The sequence below is a fragment of the Scyliorhinus torazame genome, chromosome 1 (assembly GCF_047496885.1).
Source record: "Scyliorhinus torazame isolate Kashiwa2021f chromosome 1, sScyTor2.1, whole genome shotgun sequence".
Lineage (NCBI taxonomy): Eukaryota > Metazoa > Chordata > Chondrichthyes > Carcharhiniformes > Scyliorhinidae > Scyliorhinus > Scyliorhinus torazame.
In genome coordinates this window covers 111,572,660-111,595,057 of record NC_092707.1, presented here as the reverse complement: position 1 = coordinate 111,595,057, position 22,398 = coordinate 111,572,660, and the positions used below count along the sequence as shown (strand labels likewise).

The window sequence follows — 22,398 nt, the reverse complement described above, 5'->3', positions numbered from 1 at the left end:
GGATCCCATATCATCGTCCTGGGTCTGGGATCCAGTATCACCATACTGAGCCTGGGATCCAGTATCACCATACTGAGCCTGGGATCCAGTATCACCATACTGGGCCTGGGATCCACTATCACCATACTGGGCCTCGGATCCAGTTTCACCATACCGGGTCTGGGATCCAGTATCATCATCTGGGGCCTGGGATCCAGTATCATCGTCCTGGGCCTGGGATCCAGTATCGTCACCCTGGGGCTGGGATCCTGTAACATCGTCCTGGGGCTGGGATCCAGTATCATCGTCCTGAGGCTGGGATCCAGTATCATCGTCCTGGGGCTGGGATCCAGTATCACCATACTGGGCCTGGGATCCAGTATCACCATACTGGGCCTGGGATCCAGTATCACCATACTGGGCCTGGGATCCAGTATCACAATACCGGGCCTGGGATCCAGTATCACCATACTGGGCCTGGGATCCAGTATCCCCAAACTGGGTCAGGGATCCAGTATCATCGTCCTGGGCCTGTGATCCAGTATCCCCAAACTGGGACAGGGATCTAGTATCATCGCCCTGGGCCTGGAATCCAGTATTATCATCCTGGGTCTGAGATCCAGTATCATTGTCTTGGGTCTGGGATCCAGTATCATCGTCCTGGGTCTGGGATCCAGTATTATCATCCTGGGTCTGAGATCCAGTATCATTGTCTTGGGTCTGGGATCCAGTATCATCGTCCTGGGTCTGGGATCCAGTATCATCGTCCTGGTTCTGGGATCCAGTATCAAAGTCCTGGGTCTGGGATCCAGTATCATTGCCCTGGGTCTGGGATCCAGTATCATAGTCCTGGGTCTGGGATCCAGTATCATAGTCCTGGGTCTGGGATCCAGTATCATAGTCCTGGGTCTGGGATCCAGTATCATCGTTCTGGGTCTGGGATCCAGTATAATTGTCCTGGGTCTGGGATCCAGTATTATTGTCCTGGGTCTGGGATCCAGTATCATCGCCGTGGGTCTGGGATCCAGTATCATCGTCCTGGATCTGGGATCCAGTATCATCGTCCTGGGTCTGGGACCCAGTATCATCGTCCTGGGTCTGGGATCCAGTATCAAAGTCCTGGGTCTGGGATGCTTGTCATACCGGCAGCAGCCACTGCCTTCCTGGTGGTGGTGCCATTCAGTTGAGTTGCTGATCTCCGATTGGCCAGTAGCTGTCAGATGGCAGGTCTCTTCAGTCCTGGGTATGCCTGCCACTGTCCAGTTCAATGCCAGGCACTTAGTCCTTGCCATCTGGGGAATCGATGGGCAGTTGGGGAAATCTGGAATTCTCGTCCCGAAAAGGCTGTGGCTACTGAGAGACAAATTGGAGTTTTTAGTGGGTAAGGCTAACAAAAAATTGGGACCTAAGGCAGGTTAGTGAAAATACAGGTCAGCCATATTCTAATTAAATGACAGATTGATTAGGCACAAGGTGCTGAATGGTCTTCCCCTAAAAAGCAAGAGGGTAGCCAGGGAAAGGGTTGGCCCACTGAAGGATAGGCAAGGGAATCTATGTGTGGAGCCAGAGGAAATGGGCGAGGTACTAAATGAATACTTTGCATCAGTATTCACCAAAGAGAAGGAATTGGTAGATGTTGAGTCTGGAGAAGGGGGTGTAGATAGCCTAGATCACATTGAGATCCAAACAGACGAGGTGTTGGGCGTCTTGAAAAATATTAAGGTAGATAAGTCCCCAGGGCCTGATGGGATCTACCCCAGAATACTGAAGGAGGCTAGAGAGGAAAATTGCTGAGGCCTTGACAGAAATCTTTGGATCCTCACTGTCTTCAAGTGATATCCTGGAGGACTGGAGAATAGCCAATGTTGTTCCTCTGTTTAAGAAGGGTAGCAAGGATAATCCAGGGAACTACAGGCCAGTGAGACTTACGTCAGTGGTAGGGAAATTACTGGAGAGAATTCTTCGAGACAGGATCTACTCCCATTTGGAAGCAAATGGATGTATTAGTGAGAGGCAGCGTGGTTTTGCGAAGGGGAGGTCGTGTCTCACTAACTTGATAGAGTTTTTCAAGGAGGTCACAAAGATGATTGATGCAGGTAGGGCAGTGGATGTTGTCTATATGGACTTCAGTAAGGCCTTTGACAAGGTCCCTCATGGTAGACTAGTACAAAAGGTGAAGTCACATGGGATCAGGGGTGAGCTGGCAAGGTGGATACAGGACTGGCTAGGTCATAGAAGGCAGAGAGTAGCAATGGAAGGATGCTTTTCTAATTGGAGGGCTGTGACCAGTGGTGTTCCACAGGGATCAGTGCTGGGACCTTTGCTGTTTGTAGTATATATAAATGATTTGGAGGAAAATGTAACTGGTCTGATTAGTAAGTTTGCAGACGACACAAAGGTTGGTGGAATTGCGGATAGTGATGAGGACTGTCAGAGGATACAGCAGGATTTAGATTGTTTGGAGACTTGGGCGGAGAGATGGCAGATGGAGTTTAATCCGGACAAATGTGAGGTAATGCATTTTGGAAGGTCTAATGCAGGTAGGCAATATACAGAGAATGGTAGAACCCTCAAGAGTATTGAAAGTTAGAGAGATCTAGGGGCAACACAGGTGGAGAAGGTAGTCAAGAAGGCATACGGCATGCTTGCCTTCATTGGCCGAGGCATTGAGTATAAGAATTTGCAAGGGAAATTACTGGAGAGAATTCTTCGAGACAGGATCTACTCCCATTTGGAAGCAAATAGATGTATTAGTAAGAGGCAGCGTGGTTTTGTGAAGGGGAGGTCGTGTCTCACTAACTTGATAGAGTTTTTCGAGGAGGTCACAAAGATGATTGATGTATAGCACCTTAGTTAGGCCACACTTGGAGTATAGTGTTCAATTCTGGTCGCCACACTACCAGAAGGATGTGGAGGCTTTCGAGAGGGTGCAGAAGAGATTTACCAGAATGTTGCCTGGTATGGAGGGCATTAGCTATGAGGGGCGGTTGAATAAACTCGGTTTGTTCTCATTGGAACGACGGAGGTTGAGGGGCGACCTGATAGAGGTCTACAAAATTATGAGGGGCATAGACAGAGTGGATAGTCCGAGGCTTTTCCTCAGGGTAGAGGGGTCAATTACTAGGGGGCATAGGTTTAAGGTGCGAGGGGCAAGGTTTAGAGGAGATGTACGAGGCAAGTTTTTTACACAGAGGGTAGTGGGTGCCTGGAACCCGCTACCGGAGGAGGTGGTGGAAGCAGGGACGATAGTGACATTTGAGGGGCATCTTGACAAATACATGAATAGGATGGGAATAGAAGGATACGGACCCAGGAAGTGTAGAAGATTGTAGTTTAGTCGGGCAGCATGGTCGGCACGGGCTTGGAGGGCCGAAGGGCCTGTTCCTGTGCTGTACTTTTCTTTGTTCTTTTCTTTGTTCTTCATTTTGCTAAGACCGTGCTGTACCTGTCCTGGGAGTGTTGATGAGGACAGTGTCGAGGGAGCTATACCCTGTCTCGAATCCTGTGCGGTTAGCTGTCCTGGGAGTGTTGATGAGGACAGTGTAGAGGGAGCTATACTCTGTATCAAGTCCCGTGCGGTTACCTGTCCTGGGAGTGTTGATGAGGACAGTGTAGAGGGAGCTATACTCTGTATCGAACCCCGTGTGGTTACCTGTCCTCATCCCAGTCTCAAGGCTGTTGTGCTGGATGAAATGAGCCATTCTTAGTCTCTACAGCTTTGGATTTTCTCAGGATGTTTGAATTAGTACTGGGAGCAGTTTAGTAATATGGCTTTACAGTGTGTTTTGTTGTATGCTCAACGGTCTGCAATGTTTTTGTTTCGGCAGGTGGAGGGTGTGCTGGAGTCTATTCACAGTTCCTTCAGCCTGCTCTTGGACATTTACAGACTGGAGTGCAGCCACTTTGAGGATGTAGAGTTCCCGCTCTACTCATTTTTACTCCAACGTCTCAAGGCTCTCTCGTGGCAGATGAAAGCCAAATATTTGCTACTCTCCTCTCTCGCCTCCTGTTTTGGTGTGAAGAAGGTTTGTATTTCGCTGCTTCCTTGGGTTTTGATACAGAGCCGTGAAACACTGGAGGCTTTTCTCCAGATCGTCCAGTGATTTCTTCCTGTTTTCAATAATCATTTCCCTTCTGTATTAGCCTCCCCCACCACCACAGCCACCACCACCTACTCAGAGCCAGGGTTTCCATCATCAATCATTGTTCCTCCTCCAATCCAGAGCCGGAATTTCCATCTCGTCAGTGCTCTCCCTACCCCGAAACCAATCTTCCCGTCCCTTGATCTTCCCTGTTAGAGATGTTGTTGCCGCTTTCTCCAGCTTCCCCCAGCAAGATTAGGGCTGGTTTCAGTAATCCCATTTCCACTGTCTAATCTCCTAACAGTGTTGTACCTTAGTCTCAGACACAGAGAGTGGCCCCTTGGGTGAGGTGGCAGAAGGCAGTCTTTAGATGGGGAGGAGAGAATTTTGGAGCTACTGATTCAGTCTGCTGATTTTTCTGATGAAGAGTTTTGCCCCCAGGTGTTGGACGATTACGAAGAGCTTCCCAACCATTTGTTCAACTGTCTTGCCACAAAGCACCTGTGCTCACCGGCCTCGCACCTCTACAGGACAATATTACAACAGCACAGGTTGGAGTACACCCTGACCCAGGGAACCGTGTCTGAACAGGAGCTGGCCGAGAACTGGGCCCAGCAGTGGATGGAGATATTGGCTGAAGCGTTATCCTCCGACCTCCCATTATTTCAGCAGAACACAGCCAATTACTTCCTAGTACAGACACTGAGAATTTTCCCAGCATCCTTCCACGTGCTTTCCAGGGCTTTTGATGGCCGTCCTGGGCATCACCTTGGCTGGATCACCCTGTTAAATGCTCAGCAGATCAATTCTGGGTCTCTGCCCACAGACACTGAGACACTGAAAAAGTTGAGAGCCTCCCTGCATTGCCTGGATGACCGTGTACGCCTCTCTGCTCTCTCTCTGTTATGCGTCAGTCCTAAAACCAACCAAGCACTGAGCCCGAGGAATCTGAGTCTGCTGAGGGAGTTCTTACCTCTGAACTTAAATTGCAACTCCTCTTCATTCAGACATTTGCTTCAGGCCAGTGTGAAGAAAGCCCTGGTGAGGATCAGAGACAGCTGTCTTCTGCATCTTCGTGCACAGAGACGATCACACAGCAACAGGAAGACAGGGGAAGGTGTTCAAGAACCAGCGGCCATTGTATCTGAGGGTGTTGGTAAGTCACATTTTTCGTTACTCATTGTCACTTACTATCAATGTTGACCTTACTTTTCAGAAGGAGACAGATCATGCAATGTAGGGACTTCCACCTGGACAGCATGAACTAAACAATAACAACCTGCATTTATATAGTACCTTTTAATGTAATAAAATGTCCCAATCCAGGGCTTTATCAAACATAATTAATTTAGACCGATCCTTGTAAGGAGATACTAGAGCTTGGTCAAAGTGAGAGTAGGAAAGTGAAGTGGAGAGGTTCAGAATGAGATTTCAGAGCTTTAGGGCCTTGGGTGTGGATTAAAATCAGAAATGCTCAGGAGGCCACAAGACACATTTATCGCAGAGGGTTGTGGGGTTGGAGGAGATTCCAGGGTTAGAGTGAGTCAAAGCCAAGAGCTATTAGAAAACAAGGATGAAAATTCTAAAAATCATGGTGTTTCTTGCCTGGGAGCCAATGTAGGTCACTGAGCATGGGATCAGATAGGGGAGCGGGAGACCTAGTCTTAGTTAAGGCACAGTCCGCAGAGTTTTGGATGACTTCAAGTTACCGGAAGATAGAATGTGAGATATCAGGAGTGTGTTGGAATAGTCCAGTCTGGAGGCAATAAGTAAAAATGAGGGGTTTAGCAGCAGATGAGCTGAGATAGGTGGATTTGGAAGATGATACAGAGGTGGAAATAGGTGGTGTTCATATATTGCCAATTGCAAAGGCAGAGATGCATGTGATAAAGGAACATCTGTGATTATGGGTGACTTTAATCTGCATATAGATTGGGTGAGTTAAATTATTCACAGTACAATAGAGAAGGAATTTCTGGAGTGTACACGGGATGGTTTTCTGGACCAATACTTTGAGGAACCAACAAGGAACAGGCCATCTTGGACAGGGTGTGTGTAATGAGAAAGGATTAGTTGGCAATCTAGTTGTGTGAGAACCCTTGGGGATGAGTGACCATAATATGATACAGTTCTTTATTAAGGTGGATAGTGAGGTAGTTGATTCTGAGACTAGGGTCCTGAATCTCAGTATAGGTAAGTATGACGGTATGAGACATGAGTTGGCTATGATGGACTGGGAAACACTACTGAAAGAAGGGACAGTGGTCAAGCAATGGCAGGTATTCAAGGAATGAATAGGTGAACTCCAAAAGTTGTTTATTCCTATTTGGTGCTAGAGTAGAAAGAGAACTGTGGCCACACCATGACTTAGAAGGGAAATTAGAGATAGTATTAGATTCAAAGAAGAGGCATAAAATTGGCAAGAAAAAGCAATAGATCTGAGGATTGGGAACAGTTTAAAATTCAGCAACGGCGGACCAGGGATTGATTGAGAAGGGGAAAATACAATATGCAGGTAAGCTAGCGGGGAACATAAAAACTGACTGTAAAAGTTTCTATAGGTATGTAAAGAGAAAAAGATTGATGAAAACGAATGTATGTCCCTTACAGTCCGAATTGGGAGAATTCATAATCGGTAAGAAAGAAATGGCTGAATTCGTACTTTGCTTCTGTCTTCACAAAGGAAGACGTGAATAATGTACTGGAAGTTCTGAGTAACACAAGTTTTAGTGAGGATCTGAAATAAATTGATATTAATAGAGAAATGGTTTTGGGGAAATTAATGGGGTTGAAGGCGGGTAAATCTCCAGGGCCTGATAATCTTCATCCCAGAGTACTTAAGTAAGTAGCCCGAGAAATAGTAGATCCATAGGTGGTCATTTTTCAAAATTCTTTGGACTCTGGAATGGTTCCTACAGATTGAAGGGTAGCTGATAAAAGCCCGCTATTTAAAAAGTGAGGTAGAGAGAAAACATGGAACTATAGACCAGTGAGCCAAATGCTGGTAGTAGGGAAGTTGCTGGAGTCCACTCTCAAGGATTTCATAGCACAGCATTTGGAAAGCAGTGGTGTAATCGGACAAAGTCAGCATGGATTTACGAAAGGGAAATCATGCCTACCAAATCTAGAATTCTTTGAAGGTGTATCGAGTAGGGTTGACCAGGAAGAACGGGTGGATGTGGTTTATTTATATTTTCAGAAGGCTTTCAACAAGGTCTCGCATAGCAGATTACGATGTGAAGTTAAATTGCATGGGATTGTCTTGAGATGGATAGAAAGCTGGTTAGCAGACAGAAGCAAAAAGTTGGAATAAATGGGTCTTTTTCCAATTGGCAGGCAGTGACTAGTGGGGTACTGCAGGCATCGGTGCAAGGGTCCCAACTGTTCACATTGTATGTTAATGATTTGGTCTAGGGAATTGAATGTACTGTCTCCAAGTTTGCATACGATACAAAGTTGGGTGGGAGGGTGAGCTGTGAGGAGGATGCAGAGATGCTTCAGCGGGATTTGGACAGGCTGAGTGAGTGGGTATATGTATGTCAGATGCAGAATAATGTGAATAAATGGGAGGTTATCCACTTAGTAGCAAAAATAGGAAGGCAGATTATTTGGGTGTACATTGAGAAAGGTGGTGTCCTTGTGTATCAGTTGCTGAAAGTAAGCGCGCAGATACAGCACGCAGTAAAGAAGGCAAATGGTATGTTGGCCTTCATAGCGAGAGGATTTGAGTATAGGAATAGGGATGTTTTACTGCAATTGTATAGGGCATTGATAAGGTCACACCTGGAGTATTGTGTGCAGTTTTGGTGTCCTTATCTGAGGAAGGATGTTGGGGCGATGGATAGTTACAAGGTAGCGAGGAAGGATCTAAAGAGAGAGCTAAGACGAGCAAGGAGGGGACATGAGAAGTATTTGGCAGGTAGGATCAAGGAAAACCCAAAAGCTTTCTATAGGTATGTCAGGAATAAGCGAATGACTAGGGAAAGAGTAGGACCAGTCAAGGACAGGGATGGGAAATTGTGTGTGGAGTCTGAAGAGATAGGCGAGATACTAAATGAATATTTTTCGTCAGTATTCACTCAGGAAAAAGATAATGTTGTGGAGGAGAATGCTGAGACCCAGGCTATTAGAATAGATGGCATTGAGGTACGTAGGGAAGAGGTGTTGGCAATTCTGGACAGGCTGAAAATAGATAAGTCCCCGGGTCCTGATGGGATTTATCCTAGGATTCTCTGGGAGGCCAGGGAAGAGATTGCTGGACCTTTGGCTTTGATTTTTATGTCATCATTGGCTACAGGAATAGTGCCAGAGGACTGGAGGATAGCAAATGTGGTCCCTTTGTTCAAAAAGGGGAGCAGAGACAACCCCGGCAACTATAGACCGGTGAGCCTCACGTCTGTAGTGGGTAAAGTCTTGGAGGGGATTATAAGAGACAAGATTTATAATCATCTAGATAGGAATAATATGATCAGGGATAATCAGCATGGCTTTGTGAAGGGTAGGTCATGCCTCGCAAACCTTATCGAGTTCTTTGAGAAGGTGACAACAGGTAGACGAGGGTAGAGCAGTTGATGTGGTGTATATGGATTTCAGCAAAGCGTTTGATAACGTTCCCCACGGTAGGCTATTGCAGAAAATACGGAGGCTGGGGATTGAGGGTGATTTAGAGATGTGGATCAGAAATTGGCTAGCTGAAAGAAGACAGAGGGTGGTGGTTGATGGGAAATGTTCAGAATGGAGTTCAGTTACAAGTGGAGTACCACAAGGATCTGTTCTGGGGCCGTTGCTGTTTGTCATTTTTATCAATGACCTAGAGGAAGGCGCAGAAGGGTGGGTGAGTAAATTTGCAGACGATACTAAAGTCGGTGGTGTTGTCGATAGTGTGGAATGATGTAGCAGGTTACAGAGGGATATAGATAAGCTGCAGAGCTGGGCTGAGAGGTGGCAAATGGAGTTTAATGTAGAGAAGTGTGAGGTGATTCACTTTGGAAGGAATAACAGGAATGCGGAATATTTGGCTAATGGTAAAGTTCTTGGAAGTGTGGATGAGCAGAGGGATCTAGCTGTCCATGTACACAGATCCCTGAAAGTTGCCACCCAGGTTGATAGGGTTGTGAAGAAGGCCTATGGAGTGTTGGCCTTTATTGGTAGAGGGATTGAGTTCCGGAGTCAGGAGGTCATGTTGCAGCTGTACAGAACTCTGGTACGGCCGCATTTGGAGTATTGCGTACAGTTCTGGTCACCGCATTATAGGAAGGACGTGGAGGCTTTGGAGCGGGTGCAGAGGAGATTTACCAGGATGTTGCCTGGTATGGAGGGAAAATCTTATGAGGAAAGGCTGATGGACTTGAGGTTGTTTTCGTTGGAGAGAAGCAGGTTAAGAGGAGACTTAATAGAGGCATACAAAATGATCAGGGGGTTGGATAGAGTGGACAGTGAGAGCCTTCTCCCGCGGATGGAAATGGCTGGCACGAGGGGACATAGCTTTAAACTGAGGGGTAATAGATATAGGACAGAGGTCAGAGGTAGGTTCTTTACGCAAAGAGTAGTGAGGCCGTGGAATGCCCTACCTGCTACAGTAGTGAACTCGCCAACATTGAGGGCATTTAAAAGTTTATTGGATAAACATATGGATGATAATGGCATAGTGTAGGTTAGATGGCTTTTGTTTCGGTGCAACATCGTGGGCCGAAGGGCCTGTACTGCGCTGTATCGTTCTATGTTCTATGCTGTGGAGAGAGTGCAGCAAAGGTTTACCAGGCTGAGTCCTGGGATGGCGGAACTGCCATATGAGGAGAGACAAAGTCAATTAGGATTATATTAATTGGAATTTTGAAGAGTGAAAGGGTATCTCATATAACCTTATAAAATTCTAACAGGGTTAGACAGGGTAGATTCAGAAAGAATGTTCCCGATGGTGGGGGAGTCCAGGACAAGGGGTCATAGTTTGAGGATAAGGGGTAAATGTTTTAGGACTGAGGTGAGGAGAAAATTCTTCACCCAGAGAGTGGTGAATCTGGAATTCACTATCACAAAAATTAGTTGAGGCCAAAATGTGTGATTTCAAGAAGGAGTTAGATATAGCTCTAAAGGCTAAAGGGGTCAAGGGATATGGGGGAAAAGATTGAATCAGGGTATTGAACTTGATGACCAGCCATGATCATAATGAATGGCGGAGCAGGCATGAAGGGCCGAATGGCCTCCTCCTGCTTCTGTTTTCTATTTATGTGTCTATGTATCAGAAACTCGTCTTCGGCTGAAATCTGTCACCAATGATGAAGTGGTCTGATTCAGCCTGAGACGGTTACCAGGGAGCGGGATGGAGATGGCGATTAGGAAGTGGAGCTTGGAGCCAGAATTGAAAATAATCTTCTCATTGTTTAATTGAAAAACATTTCTGCTCATGAAATAAAGGATTTTGGATAAGCAGTCTGATCATTTAGCAACAGTGGAGGAGTTGAAAGAGCTGGTGGTGAGGTAGAGCTGTGTTTTGTCAGCATACATGTGGATATAAAACACTGCTTTTGCATGATGTTGCTGAAGGGCAGCATGTTGATGGGAAATAGGGACAGGCCAATAATAGAATGACAGTGGAGAGGAAGTAGAGGAGGATTGTGTGGTCAACCATGTAGGTTGAGGCACATGGTTGCGGGAGTGAAAAGAAGCCAGGAGTTTTCTTTGCATTTCTTTTTTTAAATAAATTTAGAATACCCAATTCTTTTTTTCCCAATTAAGAAGCAATTTAGCATGACCAATTCACCTACATCTTTTTGATGTGGAGATGCCAGCGTTGGACTGGGGTGAGCACAGTAAGAAGTCTTACAACACCAGGTTAAAATCCAGCAGGTTTGTTTCAAATCACTAGCTTTCGGAGCACTGCTCCTTCCTCAGGTGAATGAAGAGCTAGGTTCCAGAAACGTATATATAGACAAAGCCAAAGATGCAAGACGATACTTTGAATGCGAGCATTTGCAGATAATTAAGTCTTTACAGAGCCAGAGAGAGGGGTAACCCCAGGTTAAGGAGGTGTGAATTGTCTCAAGCCAGGACAGTTGGTAGGATTTCGCAAGCTCAGGCCAGATTGTGTGGGGTGAATGTAATGTGACATGAATCCAAGGACCCGATTGAGGCCGTAGTCATGTGTGCGGGACTTGGCTATAAGTTTCTGCTCAGCGAGTCTGTGTTGTCGCGCGTTCTGAAGGCTGCCTTGGAGAACGCTTACCCGAAGATCAGAGGCTGAATGCCCTTGACTGCTGAAGTGTTCCCCGACTGGAAGGGAACATTCCTGCCTGGCGATTGTCGCGCGATGTCCGTTCATTCGTTGTCGCAGCGCCTGCATGGTCTCGTCAATGTACCATGCTTCAGGACATCCGGGGCATCGTCTTGCATCTTTGACTTTGTCTATATATATGTTTCTGAAACCTACCTCTTCATTCACCTGAGGAAGGAGCAGTGCTCCGAAAGCGAGTGATTTGAAACAAGCCTGTTGGATTTTAACCTGGTGTTGGAAGACTTCTTGCTGTACATCTTTTTGGGTTGTGGGGGTGAGACCCACGCAGAGACGGGGAGAATGTGTAAACTCCACAAGGACGGTGACCCGGGGTCAGGATCGGAACCGGGTCCTCGGTGTGATGAGGCAGCAGTGTTAACCACTGCTCCACCGTGCCGCCCCTTTTCTTTGCATTTCAGGCTGATTCTCGAATGAGCAGCTTAGAAGGTGAGAGCAGGACGTGGTGCTTTACGTAGTTCAGCGATACAAGCTGTCCACCATATACATCCAACTCAATGTCCTTTGGATTTAATGGGGCCGGGATGAGGGCCGTACTAAGAATGAGAAATAGGAGGAGTAAGTAGACCATATGACCACACATGCTTGCACCACATCGAGAACATCATGGCTGATCTTCCACCCTAACTTTCCCAGCCGCTTTCCATATTCCTTGATTCCCTGAGAGATCAAAAATCTGCCTTATTTATGTTCAACAATGGAGCATCCTAAACCCTGTGGGGGACAGAATTCCAACGATTCACAACCCCCTGAGTGAAGACAATTTCTCCTCAGTTCAGTCCTAAATAATCCTGAGACTATGTCCCCGTGTTCTAGATTCTCCAGTCAGTGGAAATAATCTCTCAGCGACCATGTCGATGTGAAGTTGTTCACCTTGGCAGAAAGAATAAAAAAGCAGTGTACGACTTAAATGGAGAACACTGCAGAATTCCGAGGTTTTACTGATTATCATAGAATTTATAGTGCAGAAGGAGGCCATTCGGCCCATCGAGTCTGCACCAGCTCTTGGAAAGAGCACCCTACCCAAGGTCAACACCTCCACCCTATCCCCATAACCCAGTAACCCCACCCAACACCAAGGGCAATTTTGGACACTAAGGGCAATTTATCATGGCTAATCCACCTAACCTGCACATCTTTGGACTGTGGGAGGAAACCGGAGCACCCGGAGGAAACCCATGCACACACGGGGAGGATGTGCAGACTCCGCACAGACAGTGACCCAAGCCGGAATCGAACCTGGGACAGTGGAGCTGTGAAGCAATTGTGCTATCCACAATGCTACCGTGCTGCCCTTGCAGAGGGATTTAGGTGTTCTCGTGCATGAGGCACAAACAGTTAGTATGCAGGTGCAACATGTAATTAAGAAGGCTAATGGAATACAATCCTTTATTGAGAGAAGAATTGAATGTATGTAGGGCATTGGTGAGACTGCGTTTCAAATACTGGTCGGAGTTTTCTGGCCGTTCCCATCGGCGGGATCTTCCGACCTGAAGAACCCGCCGCCGGCCAATGGTAGGCTGCCTCCACTGCTGCGAAACACACTGGGGAGGCGGGTGGAAAACTCCGCCCATTGTGTGCAATATTGATGTCACAAAGCACGCTGATGTTATCTGTGAGGGTATCCCAACTTGGAACACCAGTTCGTCGGGATGTATCGTTTTGTTTTTGGAATGGTGTGAAGAGTCAAGTAAAACCCCAGTGAGAACAAGCAGCCCAGTTGTTGTGCAACAATTATCAAAGACTATTTATTAAGTTAAAGAAAAGACAAATACACACGAACAGGACTACAGCAATTAAGTATATGAATTACTAAACACACACACCCAGTTTATGTAGAACATTCCCCTTGTTCCAAAATATATTTACGATCCCCGACAAACAACATCTAAATAAATAAATCTATAAGTTAAATACCAGTTTATAGCTAACACACAATACAGGGAGGATACTCCAGTCTGGTAAAGTCTGTCCTGGTTCTGTGAACATACTTAAACTGCTGCTACGAAGGTTGTATGCACAGCCTTGGCTCTAAGAAACTCTTAGATGTAAAACTTGGCCACCTGGCTGCTAGCTGGAAACTAGCTTGTCTGCTTCTGAGGCTGATAGGTGTCAACTGGCCTCCTTGCTTCTGAGGGCCCTGGCTGTTATACCTTTGTTCCACATTGATGCTGCCTTCTGTGTATTTGGCTGTCTGCACCTCTCAAATTCCTTGACTCTAGACATTAGAATGTGACTACTTAGAATGTTTCTACTTTACAAGGGACTCACACCTGATTTTATCTGCTAATCTCATAACTGGGAAAGACACATCCCATCCTGATGTTTATAGGCTGGCTATTGCTATTGTCAGGCAGATTTCTACCTGTTGCTGGGCATATCCGCAGCCTATTATGTCTTGTTAAATTCACGATACTGCTGTCACTAGGCAAATCCATGACAATTGGTCATCTTATTTAAGGAATGATGGGCTGGATTCTCTGCAGCCCCGCGCTGAAATCGGGTTTGGCGCGGTGGCAGAGAATCAAAGTTCCCGACTGAATCGGGCCCGGCGCCGCTCCAGTGATACTCTGGGCCCCGAAGAATTGCGTGTCCACGAATTACACTGCGCGACTGGGGGGCCATTGCCAGAGGCCCTCCCAGCGATACTCCGCTCCCGACCGGCATAGTTCCCGACGGCGTGGAACTAATGTGGTATGGCCAGTCGGGTCTCTCGCGCGGCAGCTGCGGACGCAGTCCACGGCTGCCCTGCTGGAGAGCACTGGGGGGACCTTATGGGCGGCTGGAGCAGTGATCAGGCCGGTCCGATGCAGCGGCGCGCGGCCGATCGGAGGTGGGCCTAGATTGTTCGTGTTGGTTTGCGGTCCGAGTCCGCCATGACGCTTGGCGAGGCTGCCGCCGTGCGCATGCGCGGACTCGGAACTGGAAGTGCGGGGGCCCATACCTGCAGCCAAAACTGCGTGAAGTTCCCCGGGCCCCTGCTAGCCCCCAGAAGGTAAGTGAATCGCCTTTTATATTTTGCAGGAAACTGGGAAGTGCAACGCCAGCGTTTTTACACCGGCGTGGGGGACATAGCCCCATTTTGGGAGAATCCAGCCCGATGTCAATGCGTTGCCGGTGGTTCAGAGGAGATTTTCTAGATTGGTACCTGGAATGAGCGATTTGTCTTCTGAGGAAAGGTTGGAAAGGCTGGGCTTGTTTCCAATGGAGTTTAGATGAGTGAGAGGTGACTTGATTGAAGAACATTAGATCCCAAACGGTATTGACAGGATGAAAATTGAAAGGATGTTTCCTCTTGTGGGTGAGTACAGAAATAGGGGACACTGTTTTAAAATTAGGAGTCACTCTTATAGGACAGAGATGAAGAGAATTATTTTCTGAGGGATGTGTGACAATGGAACTCTCTCAAAAATTGGGAGAATAATAATAATCATTATTATTGTCATAAGTAGGCTGACATTAATACTGCAATGAAGTTACTGAAAATCCCCTTGTCACCACACTCCGGCGCCTGTTCGGGTACACACAGGGAGAATTTGAAATGCCCAATTCGCCTAACAAGTACGACATTTGGGACTGGTGGGAGGAACCTGGAGCGCCTGGAGGAAACCCACAATAGTGACATTTAAGGAGTATCTTGACAAATACATGAATAGGATGGGAATAGAGGGATACGGACCCTGGAAGTGTCGAAGATTTTAGTTTAGACAGGCAGCATGGTCGGCGCAGGCTTGGAAGGCCGTAGGGCCTGTTCCTATACTGTACTTTTCTTTGTTCTTTGTTGTTCTTTGACACGGGGAGAACATGCAGACTCCGCTCAGTCAGTGACCTAAGCTGGAATCGAACCTGGAAGCCTGGAGAGCGGAACATAGAAAATAGAACATACAGTGCAGAAGGAGGCCATTCGGCCCATTGAGTCTGCACCGACCCACTTAAGCCCTCACTTCCACCCTATCCCCGTAACCCAATAACCCCTCCTAACCATTTTGGTCATTAAGGGCAATTTATCATGGCCAATCCACCTAACCTGCACGTCTTTGGACTGTGGGAGGAAACCGGAGCACCCGGAGGAAATCCACGCAGACATGGGGAGAAGTGCAGACTCAGCACAGACAGTGACCCAGCGGGGAATCGAACCTGGCGTTGTGAAGCCACAGTACTATCCACTTGTGCTACCGTGCTGCGGAGTGATTGAATATTTTTATTCTTGAGGTAAATACGTTCTTGGCAAGGAGATCAATGGTTATCTAGGGTAGATGGGGAATGTGGAACTCAACACAAACAGATCAGCCATGATCTTATTGAATGGTGGAGCAAGTTTGAGGGGCCAAAGGGTCGACATCTCCTTTTTTCTCTGTTCTTAAAAACTGTCCCCATTGGTGGAAACGTCAAGAAGAAGACAGCACAGATTTAAGATAATTGCCAAAAGGAGCAATGGAGATATGAGGAGATATGTTTTCAGACAGCGACCTGGCTACGATCTGGAATACACTGCCTGAGAGTCAGGCGGTGAATTGATCATTTGGAGAGCCAGTACAGACGTGATGGCTATAATGACCTCCTGTGCTGTAACAATTCTGTGAAAATTTCAAAACAAATTAAATCAAAAATATTCATATTCTGCACAAAGCATTACATATGAGACTCTCCTCCTGTCAGAACCTGACAGTAAGACAGTTGATGAACTTGCATCCATGCATTTGATTGGTGATTTCCTTTCTAACATTTGTTTGATTTCCTTTCTAACATTTGTTTCAAGCTAGCAAGATTAATCCATAAACTCTTCTCACTCACATTTTTAATAGAATGTAAATTACCCATAGTGAATGACTATTTACATAACTTTCAATGGGTATATTATCTCTTAGTAAATCATAGAATCCCTACAGTGCAGAAGGAAGCCAATTGACCAATTGAGTCTGCACCGACCCTCCGAAGGAGCACCCTAGCTAGGCTGACCCCCCACCCCGCCCCCGCCCTATCTTCACCTAAACTTCTGGACACTTAAGAGGCAATTTAGCATTGGCCAGTCCACCTAATATGCATGTCTTTGGACTGTGGGAGGAAACCAGAGCACCTGGAGGAAACCCACACAAAGGAGAACATGCAAACTCCAAAGCAAACCTGGGTCCCTAGCGCTGTGAGGCAGCACAGTAGCCCATTGTACTAGGCTCTGGTCAGACCCCATTTGGAATAGTGGGAGCAGTATCGGACCCCGTATATAAGGAAGGAAGTGCTGGCCTTGGAGGGGGTCCAGAGGAGGTTCACAAGAATGATCCCGGGAATGAAGGGCTTGTCATATGAGGAGCGGTTGAGGACTCTGGGTATGTACTTGAAGGATGAGGTGTGGATCTGATTGAAATTTACAGAATACTGAGAGGCCTAGATAGCGTGAACATGGATAAGATGTTTCCACTGGTAGGAGAGACTAGAAATTGTATGCAAAGCCTTCAATTGAAGGGACGATTCTTTAAAACTGAGATGAGGAGGAATTCTTTCAGCCAGAGGGTGGAACTCATTGCCACAGAAGGCTGTGGAGGCCAAGTCACTGAGTGTCTTTAAGACAGAAATAGATAGGTTCTCGATTAATAAGGGGATTAGGGGTTACAGGGAGAAGGCAGGAGAATGGGGATGAGAAACATATCAGCCATGACCGAATGGTGGAGCAGACTCGATGGGCCGAATGAGCTCATAAAACTTATGGTCTTATCACACAGAATCTCATTTAAAATATTTGACATATAGCCATTGTTTCAGCAGCTAAAGTATTTTTATTTTCTTAGCTTTTCAAATTAAAGGACATTCCTATTCCCGCTATCAAAAATATTGTGAAATCACCCTCACTAGAATATTAATCAGGAAGATTAGCATGTAAAACATTGCTAAACATAACTGGTTTCATGTTCATGTTCTTTGGGTCACCTAACTACGGGACCTTAATGCATTTATCCAAACTTAATTTTTATACATTATCTCCTTTACCACAGTGAAACACCTTAATTCCAACATATCAAAACTAGCATCTGGTCTAGTCCAATTGCCCAACTGAGTGGGAAGAGAACAAGATGAGGGAACTTATAGTTACTAATATATCTATTCGGGAACAGGGGGAGGACCGTTGTTACCTAGAGAGTGATTAGAATGTGGAATTTGTGACCATAAGTATTCGAGGCAAATAGAATAGATTAATTTAAGAGGAAGTTAGATAAGAACACAAGGAAGAAAGAGATGCTAACAGAGTTTAAATATAAAATCAGACAGTACAAGGCCCTACAGATTTTTTAAAAGGAGACGAGTCACTAGAGTGAGCATTAGTCATGTAGAGAGAGTGTCTGGGGAATTAATAATAGAAAATAAGGAAATAGCAATGCACTGAATAGATATTTTGTGTCTGTCTTCAGTGTGAAAGACACAAATAACATTCCAAAAATAATTGTAAATCACGAGGTGAAAGGGAGGGTGAAACTTAAAATAATTTCAATTACCAGGAAAAAGGGTACTGAGAAAATAATTAGAACTAAGAACTAAAGATTAGCAAGTCCCCAGTTCTTGATGGTCATCGTCCAAGGCTCTTAACTGCTGAGATAGTAGATGCATTGGTTTTGCATTTCCAGAATTCCCTAGATTCAGGAAAGGTTGCATCAGATTGGAAAATAGTAAATGTAACTCCTCTATTTAAGAAAGGTGGGTAACAGAAAGCAGGAACTACAGGCCAGTTAGCTTAACATCTGCTATAGGTAAAATGGTGGAACCTATTATTAAGGAGGTTATAGTGGTGCACTTAGAAAATCTTCATTCATTCAAGCAGTCATCATGGTTTTGTGAAAGAGAAATCATACCTGACTAATTTATTGAAGCTCTTCGAGGAAGTAACAAGCAAGGGTTTTGTGAAAGGGAAATCAAGGGCTGTGTTCTCCGCTCCCCCAGCCATGTGTTTCTTGCCGGTGTGCTGTTCGCTGGTGGGGGGATTCTCTCTTTCTGGCGCTTGTCAATGGGATTTTCCATTGAGGCCACCCCATGCCACCGGGAAACTGGAGTGCGTTGCCAGCGGGAAAAGCGATTCCCAACAGCCGGAGAATTCTGGCCCAGCTTTTACTGATTTATTGTTTTTTTTTTTTGAAGGAGTCATGTGTGCTGTGGATAAAGGGGAACCGGTGGACGTACTGTATTTAGATTTCCAGAAGACAATTGATAAGGTGCCACATAAAAGGAGAGTGCGGAAAATAAAAGCTCATGGTATAGGGGGTAACATTTTGGCATGGATAAAAGATTGGCCAGCTAACAGGAAACAGAGTGGGCATAATGGGTAATTTTCTGGTTGACAGGATGTGATGGGCGGTGTGCTGCAGGGACCAGTGCTAAGGCTTCCCTTTTTACAATTTATATAAAAGACTTGGATGAAGGGACTGAAGGTATGGTTGTTAAATTTGTTTTTGACACAAACATATGCGGGAAAGTAACTTATGAAGAAGACATAACGAGGCTACAATGGGACATAGCTAGGTTAAGAAAGTGAACAGATATCTGGCAAATGGAGTATAAAGTGGGCAAATGTGAAATGGGCCATTTTGGTAGGAAGAATAAAAAAGAAAATGATCATCTAAAAGGTGAGAGATTGCAGAGCTCTGAGATGCAATGCGTTCTGCATAAATCACAAAAGGCTGGTGTATATGTACAGCAAGTAATTAGGAAAGCTAATGGAATGTTGTCGTTTATTGTGAGGGGAATTGATCACAAAAATAGGAGGTTATGCTTCAGTTGTACAGGGCATTGGTGAGACCACATCTGGATTACTGTGTACAGTATTGATCCCCTTATTTAAGGAAATATGTAAATGCATTAGAAGCAGCTCAGAGGAGGTTTACTAGACTAATACTAGGGATGGGCGGGTTGTCTTGTGAAGAAAGGTTGGACAAGTTAGACTTGTATCTACCAGAGATTAGAAGAGTAAGAGACAACTCGATTGAAACATACAAGATCCTGAGGGGTCTTGACAGAGTGGATGGAGAGGATGTTTCTGTGGTGTTACTCAATCCTTGGCTGATGGTGAGGTCCCCTGAATCTTGTTGAAGAAGACTCAAACTCGTCCAGTAACAACAAAGGTTTATTGAGTAACTATAACTATTAATGCGTGAGTTATTTACCTTAACATGGGAACTAGGAATTGGATAACAAGATTTAACAATTGTAACTAATTGTAACTCCACTAACTATCTATGTGATACTGATGTTTCCCTGTTCACAGCACACCCGAGAGAGAGAGAGAGACCCCGTGTGGCTGCCCTTTATACCCCTGTTGGCCCAGCCCTCTGGTGATCATGTGGTGCTGCTATCTACCCATTAATCCCTTGTGTGTGTGCACCTACAGAGATCACCACAGTTTCCACTTGCCGGCGAATCTGGAACTAGGGGTCACTATTTAAAAATAAGGGGTCGCTCATTAGAGATGAGGAGAAATGTGTTTTCTCAGAGGGTCGTGAGTCTCTGGAACTCTCTTCCTCAAAAGGCGGTGGTAGCATAATCTTTGAATATTTTTAAGGCAGAGCTAGATAGATTCTTGATTAACAGGGAAGTGAAAGGTTATCAGGAATTTGGGTTAGGCAGGGATGTGGGGTTGAGGTTACAATCAGATCAGCCATGATTTTATTGAATGGACGAACAGGCTTGAAGAGCCGAGTCACGCCGAATACGAGCTTCCACACTAAGGGGGCGGGGAACCCAAGGACATTAATGATTGAGATCTGTAAAGTCCGCCAGGTATGGAATCGATGGAGCAGACTGGGATTTGATGTATATTGTAAATATAATTGCTTTGCAATAAAGCAAGTTTTCTTTTGACCATCTCGGTTTGTGGCCTACTAAAGTCTCCTTATTTAAGAAAGGATATAATTGCATTAGAAGCAGTTCAGAGAAGGTTCACCTGACTGATTAATGGGATGAAGGTTTTTTGAGGAAAGGCTGGGCCTGTATCCATTAGAGTTTAAAACAATGAGAGGTGATCTTATTGAAATATGAAATCCTGAGGGGACTTGACAGGGTGGATGTTGAGAAAGTGTTTCCCCTTGTGGGAGAGACTAGAACGAGAGGTCACAGTTTAAAAATAAGAGGTCTCCTATTTAAGACAGAGATGAAAATATTTATTTTTCTCTGAGTGTTGTTACTTTGTGGAATACTCCTCCTCAGAGAGCAATGGAGGCTGGATCAATTAATATGTTTAAGGCCTAGTCAGATTGACTCCCTTGTCAATCAAAAATCTAAGAGTACAGGAAAGTAGCAGCTGCAATCAGATCAGCCATGGTCTTATCAAATGAAGGAGCAGGTTCAAAGGGCCGACTAGCCTACGATGCTCCTAATTCCTATCTTTGTGACGAGTTGAACTGACCAATCAAGCTTTGCAATTGCTCAGATAGATATAAGATCATCTTTTGGTGATGACTTTGCATGATTAACTCAGATGGAAGTAATGCTGTCTAAATAGGGTTGTTGATTTGAAATTACACAAGTCCTACTCTGTTTAATATCTAATCAAATATATTTAAAAGCCTAGAAGCTGGTCCTCCATTCTTAAATTTTACCATTATCCAAATGATAACATGTTACACATTCTGCATGCCCACCCATAAGCAATCATCAACATGCATCATGAAGATGCCTGAATGTTTCCTCTTGAATACCAATAAAACCTGGTGGGATCTACCTTTGTTGAACATAACCTTTTTGTAAGGTTTGGGTTTTGAGGTATAAAACCCTTCTCATTAAAACAAACTGAGGTCCGAATTTTAAATTTCTAATACTAGGTTAATTTCTAACACAGCTGTGCTTGACCTACAAGGTACGAATAACTAGTATTTAAGAATCAAATAGAATTTATTAAGCACATTTTTATTAAGCAAAGTTAGGTGGGGTTATGGGGATAGCGTGGGGGTGTAGACCCAGATAGTGTTCTTTCAGAGGCTTGGTGCAGACTTAATTGGCCAAATGGCCTCCTTCTGCACTGTAGGGATTCTATCATTCCCCCCCCCCCCCCCACTGTTATTATCATACAGTTGCCTATACGTACCCACATTATTATCACCCTGTACACACCCACATTATTATTACAGTCCCCTATACATCACCCCATTATTATCTCACAGTTCCCTGTACACCCCCCCTCTCTCTCCCCCCCCCATAAGTATCGCACAGTACCTTGTACACACCCACCTTATTATCACACAGTTCCCGGTACACCCCCCTCCCCATTATTATCACATCGACCCCGGTACACCCCATCATTATTTTCACACAGTTCCTAGTACACTCCCTATTATTATCACATAGTCCCTGGTACACCCCACCATTATTATCACACAGTCCCCTGTACACCCCCCCATGATTATTGCACAGTACCTTGTACATCCCCCATTATTATCACACCGCCTCCTGTACCCACCTCCATTATTATCAAACAGTCCCCTGCACACCCCTCCATTATTATCACACCATCTCCTGTACTCACCTCCACTATTATCAAACAGTCCCCTGCACACCCCTCCATTATTATCACACAGTCCCCTGTACCCACCTCCATTATTATCAAACAGTCCCCTGCACACCCCTCCATTATTATCACACAGTCCCCTGTACCCACCTCCATTATTATCAAACCGCCTTCTGCACACACACCCATTATTATCACACAGTCCCCTGTACCCACCTCCATTATTATCAAACAGTCTTCTGCACACACACCCATTATTATCTCACAGTCCCCTGTACCCACCTCCATTATTATCTCACAGTCCCCTGTACCCACCTCCATTATTATCAAACAGTCTTCTGCACACCCCTCCATTATTATCACACAGTCCCCTGTACCCACCTCCATTATTATCAAACAGTCTTCTGCACACACACCCATTATTATCTCACAGTCCCCTGTACCCACCTCCATTATTATCAAACAGTCCCCTGCACACCCCTCCATTATTATCACACAGTCCCCTGTACTCACCTCCATTATTATCAAGCAGTCCCCTGCACACACACCCATTATTATCTCACAGTCCC

At 45.4% G+C, this 22,398-nt stretch overlaps 1 protein-coding gene across 1 annotated transcript in view; it reads left to right on the top strand.

Annotated features, from left to right (window-relative positions):
* The window catches only part of LOC140410951 (tRNA (32-2'-O)-methyltransferase regulator THADA), a 496,539-nt gene that overhangs the window by 73,049 nt on the left and 401,092 nt on the right, over positions 1-22,398 (top strand). The window contains exons 11-12 of the mRNA XM_072499809.1: positions 3,807-4,004; positions 4,503-5,217. Of these exons, the coding sequence (XP_072355910.1) occupies positions 3,807-4,004; positions 4,503-5,217 (913 nt within the window). The remainder of the gene's footprint in view (positions 1-3,806; positions 4,005-4,502; positions 5,218-22,398) is intronic.